Below are 5,995 nucleotides of genomic sequence, written 5' to 3'. Positions count from 1 at the left end.
TATTTATTAGCCTGTTTTGAAAATTAATAATTATAAAAAAATTACACCCTAAGAAATATATTTATAAAAATATTTCCAATTTATTTTAGAAAACTATTTCCATTTTATTTAACAAAAAATCAGTTCTAGATTTAAATCAATGATTTTTTTTAAAAAAAAGTCAAATAATTTAAATTGCAGTGACAACCCTGATTAAGACTTGCTGTGGATCTAATGGGACATATTTAAATCAACATTAAAAATAGAGTCATAGTACATAGATAAGGAAAGTCAATTATTTTAAAATTTTATTAGATGTTTTATTAGACATATTTCACAATGCAAAGTACATAAACTTAATATGTATCAATTACTTTATGTTACAGTTTGAAAAAATGAAATCGAGATACTAATTATTAGATAATGTAAAATTGTTTAAATTTTTTTAATAAATTCATGAATTCACAAAAGCATTGAATCCAGCGGTAAGGTTATAGGCCTGAAACATGCATATAATTAGCGAACAGTCATCATGTTAGAACCATCTAATTTTGATGAAAGTAAAAATATACTAGATCGAAAATTCAAACATTTCAATTCCTCACATCAATGACTTAAAATTTGCATTTGTATTCATAGAACTTGGGTTGTTTTGAACACACACCAAAATCAAGACAAAATATTTTTTATCAGGAAAATCAGGACAACTACCGTATCCTGAAATACCAGCCCATTCAACATGTCTCTTTTTCATAAGCAACAAATTAAAAAGATATTTTTTTTGTCGAAACATCAAACATATTTGTGAATGTTAATAATTATTTAATAAATTTTAAGTTCGAATTCATCATAATTGTAAATAATAATTGTTGTTAAAATTATAATTATTCATTCATAATAATTGTTAAATCGACGTTTTCGAAATTTTCATTTCAGTTTTCAACAAAATTTCACTAAGATTATTTGCAAGTAAATACAATATTCATTACCAGATTTGCAAAAGTGCCCCATGATAAAGAAGATCAAGTTGCTGATAAATGGGAACTAGGAGCATATTTTTGCTTTAATACTCATGTAGCTGTCTCCCAGATTTTTCGACGTCTATCAGGACTAAAGTAAGCTAAATACTCTCCATTATCGGTGTATGCTGTTAAATTTCGTACAAGTGACATAATATATTTGTTTTCAGAAAAATATCTGATTCCACAGAGTACTTTAAGTGAATAATTGTAGATAGTACAGTTGTGATACGAATTTCAATAACTCCATATTGTTTGTGTTGACAAATAAAGTGTTGCCAAATTATTTTTATATCTTACAGAAAAACAGTATTGCCGTTCACATTATTAACTTTAGAAATTAACTCAATTTATTACTGCGCACTCTAGTATTATTTTGTTGAACTAAAAAGATACAGCTGGAAAGCATACAGTTACAAATAAGTGTAATTTCTTTGTGTAATAAGCCTTGACCTATATCTCTTAAAAGTTTTGTTTTAACTATCTGGCAACACTGTTTTTGTCTTCTTAAAGTTTTTAATATTTTTCCACACCCACAGTTAACGTAATACGTAATAATTTTTCTCGACTTGCTACGGAGGAGATTACAAACACTATATTTTACATTATAGATTACGTTTAAAATGGCTGAAGATATTAAAGAGAATATGAGTGACGGTTTGGAAGTTCCGGAAATAGAATTAATCATCAAGGCTTCCACCATTGATGGGCGTCGAAAAGGTGCATGCCTTTTTTGCCAAGAGTACTTTATGGATTTGTATCTTTTAGCCGAGCTGAAAACTATATCCTTAAAAGTAACTACAGTGGATATGTTAAAACCACCGCCCGATTTTCGTTCCAACTTTGACTCCACTCCTCCACCCATCCTCATTGATCGTGATCAAAACGTCCTAGAAAACGAGAAAATAGAGCGGTACATCATGAAAAATGTTCCGGGCGGACACAATTTGTTCGTTCAGGATAAAGACACCGCTACAGTTATTGAAAATCTTTATAGCAAATTTAAATTGATGCTGACGCGGAGGGATGAGCAAACGAAGCGGGCATTGCTCAATCAGCTTCGAAATATTGATGCCCACCTGGAGAAGAAGGAAGGACGGTTCTTGACAGGAGACACAATGTGTTGCTTTGATTGCGAATTGATGCCTCGTTTACAGCACATCAGGATTGCTGGCAAATATTTCGCCGATTTTGAGATTCCAGAAGATTTGCGTAATCTTTGGTACTACATGGCACGTATGTACCAGTTGGATGCATTTACCCAGTCCTGTCCAGCTGATCAGGACATTATTAATCACTACAAACTGCAGCAGGGTACAAAAATGAAGAAGCATGAAGAGTTGGAGACGCCAACTTACACTACATCCATTCCTGAAGGAATTCTGGAGTAAATAGATCCATAGGCTTATTAAAAAAGAAAAAAAAAAACTGCACGCTTAATTAATATATTGTATTGTTCATTCCTCTGGTTATTTTTTCACAAATTGCCTCTTAATATACTTGTAAGTGAAAAAGTTCTAAATTTGTGTTACCAAATATCACATGTTAAAATAGAATAGTACATTTTAAGAAGGCTTACTAACCTTAAGCCAAGAAAAATAGGAAACTTAGAATCCTATATATTTTATGTTACATCCTGTTTTAGAGAAGAAGAAAGTAGTTGGTGTACAGGACAATTTTATAAGAAATTTAGACAGTTTTTTTTTGCATTTATGTATGTAATATTTACAATGTCCATATTGCATTCCAGGTTTTTAATTTTTAGCATAATTTTGCTATGTAATCCTGTCTGAGTGCCTTGTATTATAGATATTTTGCACATACTTGTAGTTTTATTTTGTGAATTATTTGTGCACATTTCTAGCATCTTTTTATGAAAATAAAAAAATTTCTGAGCTATAAGAAATAATAACATTTATCCCAAGTTATTAACAATAATGATCGTTCAGTTTATTTATATAAGTAACTGAAAATTTTATGTATGGTATTCAGGCCAAGTAATTTTATTGAGTGCTAAAAAATATATAAATATAATAAATTTATTTTGTGAGGGTTTTGGTAGTTTTTTAGAATTAAAGACTTTCCAAAATAAATTTCTGTTACCGCATATGTTGCAATTAATTCTAGTTGCTTTTCTATTTCGGCATTTCTACTGAGTAAAATTTTCCCATATAATCTCTTAAGAATACTAAAGTTTCAATTCCATCTTCTACTAGAAAAAGAAAAAAAAAATTTTATGTGATAAATGTATATTGATAAAATTAAACTTGTCATGAATCAGTTTCCTAATTTATTAATCTTCTTATCCAGATGTTAAATATGGACACAAATAATCAAAGGCACTACATCACTTTGCTTATAGCTTTATTTTAAGAATCCAAGAAAAAAAATCTTTGCACAATTTGTTCAAATTATTCTTTTTGCTATATAATGTCTGGACCTAAGCAAGGAAAGAACTTTTTTTATTTAATTGTGCTGTCTCTAGAGCTGTTTTGTATGTATTATAGTTTATATATATTTTCTTTTATTTTAAAGTCTTAAAAGATGTATTTACAAGGTAGTTGAGTAGAACTTTTTGAATATGTTTACACAGAGTATAGGAAAGAGGTCACTTGTATTTTCCTATATTTATCTATACCAATGCTGAACTTTTTTTTTTAAACATGTTTTTCAATTTGCTAGTTTAATTATGTGTTTTTAAAATTATATAATGTTAATTTATAGTAAAATAAGGCTTTCAATCAATATTTAAAAAAAAATTATTTTGTATTAATATCAACATTAATGATACATCTTTTTAAATTTCTCAAAACATAAGTATAAAAAATTTTGTAAATAATTTTGACTGTGATTTTTTGTTTCAAAAATTAATAAAATTACATAAAGATTATTTTGTTTCTAAAATAATTATATCATTAAGAAAAAAAATTAGCTTGTTTTATATTAGTCTCCTTTTTTTTATTTATCTTTGTTTAAATCAAGAATTAAAAAAAAAAATTGAGATTAAGATAACTCTGTTTATTTTTTTATATATTAGAGTTTTAAAAAAAATGTAAATATGATTTATTTTTCTTGTCTTTTTGTGTTTCCGCAAAATATGAAAACTTTTTTCAATTGATTGCTAGTTTTTTTACCTATTAATGGTTGTAAAGAAATATATTTTACTTTATTTTATGATTGTTATTATAATTTATTTTCCTCTAAAATATATTGCAGTACATTTTTGTTTCAAATTATGCAAGTGATTTTACTAGCCAAAAATTAGGCACAACTGCATTCAAAGATCGTCAACTTTGTTAATATTTAAGTATTTTTCTTTATAGGGAATAATGTTATACTTGCATTAAATAAATAATTTTTTTTTCCACTTATACTACTCTAATATTTTATAACACATCAGTTTTATCTTTAGAAAATACTGTTTTTGTAAGTTGGGAAATTGTTGAAAGTACTCATTAACGTTGCATTATACTTTTAAAAAATATGTTGAATGGTGATACTGAAGGATAGTCCAAATTAGCTGAATCAAAATCTCAACATTTTGTATTTTATTTTTGTTAAAAAGTAAAATTTCTGAGTGGTTTATTATTGTTATGAAGTATGGCAAACATTGAAAATGTGTAATGTACTTGATTCGCTAAGAGATATCAGTCCTATAATTTTATTATATAATCTGAAATTTATTCTCAATTGAAATCTGTATTATTAAATCCTTTATTTAATACTACTATTAAAATGTTTTTGTAGAAATGAGTTATTACAAGAAAATGTATAGACAGGTTGATAAAATATTCCAATATATTGACATAAATAAGACATTTTTTTACAGGTGGTGAAACTTTCATGGAATGTTTTGTAAAAATCATAGCAAAATCATCTATAGTTTTTTATTTCTATTTTTTAATGAAATTGCTTATTTTTAAAATTTATGCTTATAACTTTTGTAGTTGGTCTTCCATAGTTAATTAGTTTATTGAAATAATTATACTATATAAGAAATCATAAATTTGTATTAAATTTTAATGTATGTCTCCAATTTGTTAGTGAATAAACATTTAATGATATATTTTTTTATATTTGTATGGTTTTATCTTTTTTTTTAAAAAAAGGTAGATAGTATTAATGGAGCTTTTGAAATGAGCTAAATATGATGGTACTTTTATACAGACTGAATTTAACTATTTTATGTGATCATTTTATGCTTGAATCTTTTCTAATAAAATGATACTGTTAGTAAAATTTACAAATTAATGATGTTGAATATTACTTATATTTTTTAAAAAAAAAACTTCTTAAAAATGCTTCATATCATATTTGTATGAATTTAAATATTTTTTGTTTCCTAAATATATTGAGTACTTAATTATATGTGTCATAAAATATTTGTTTTTCTCTTTTAATTTTAATATGCTTCTAGTGTTGTCAGATATATTCGTTTATCCATTAAATCTGTCGTTTAACTGATACTGAAATATGCAATCAAACTGAAAGTGTTTATCTTAGATGTAAGGAAATCTAGATTAGCATTTAATGTATAAACTGAAGTTAAAGTGATAAACTTTTTATGAATTTGTAATGCTCTTTGCAGACTAATGTTTTTGAAATAAAGTTCATATTTTTTCCCTGATGACTTTGTTTTACTTATTTTCTCATGGTTAACAAAATCACAATTTTTTTTTAAATAAAATAAAATAGTGTCCCTTTTTTTTTCTCCATTAAAATCAAATTTTTTGAAATTTTCTATTGGAATCTCTAATGAAATATATTGATTTTTAATATTATATAAAAGCAATATAATTAAACATGGTACATAGCATTTTTAAAAAGTGCTTAAAGGTGCTCACTTTTGATTTACATTTTTTAAAGGGGCTTTTAAAAAGGCTCGATTGTCCTTCTAAATTACAAAAAATGCATCACGATTTTCTATGCAATATTTTTCTGAAACTAATTTTTATCATGATTATGTGAAGTTTGTGTGAATGTTCTGAATTTTATTG

The 5,995-nt window shown here is 25.9% G+C and overlaps 1 protein-coding gene across 1 annotated transcript; it reads left to right on the top strand.

The window, feature by feature from the left end:
- Positions 1-1,381: 1,381 nt before the first annotated feature.
- On the top strand, positions 1,382-5,625 carry LOC107439339 (chloride intracellular channel protein 5). Its single transcript, XM_016051904.3, has one exon. It carries the CDS (start codon positions 1,622-1,624, stop codon positions 2,387-2,389), a length of 768 nt encoding a protein of 255 aa, XP_015907390.1. The 5' UTR covers positions 1,382-1,621; the 3' UTR covers positions 2,390-5,625.
- The last annotated feature ends 370 nt before the right edge of the window (positions 5,626-5,995 follow it).

The sequence above is a fragment of the Parasteatoda tepidariorum genome, chromosome 7, assembly GCF_043381705.1.
Source record: "Parasteatoda tepidariorum isolate YZ-2023 chromosome 7, CAS_Ptep_4.0, whole genome shotgun sequence".
Taxonomy (NCBI): domain Eukaryota; kingdom Metazoa; phylum Arthropoda; class Arachnida; order Araneae; family Theridiidae; genus Parasteatoda; species Parasteatoda tepidariorum.
This window is presented reverse-complemented; position numbering and strand designations above follow the sequence as displayed.

What these genes read in the sequence shown, in the direction of transcription:
- LOC107439339 (XM_016051904.3), top strand. Translation starts at nt 1,622, where the DNA reads ATGGCTGAAGATATTAAAGAGAATATGAGTGACGGTTTGGAAGTTCCG.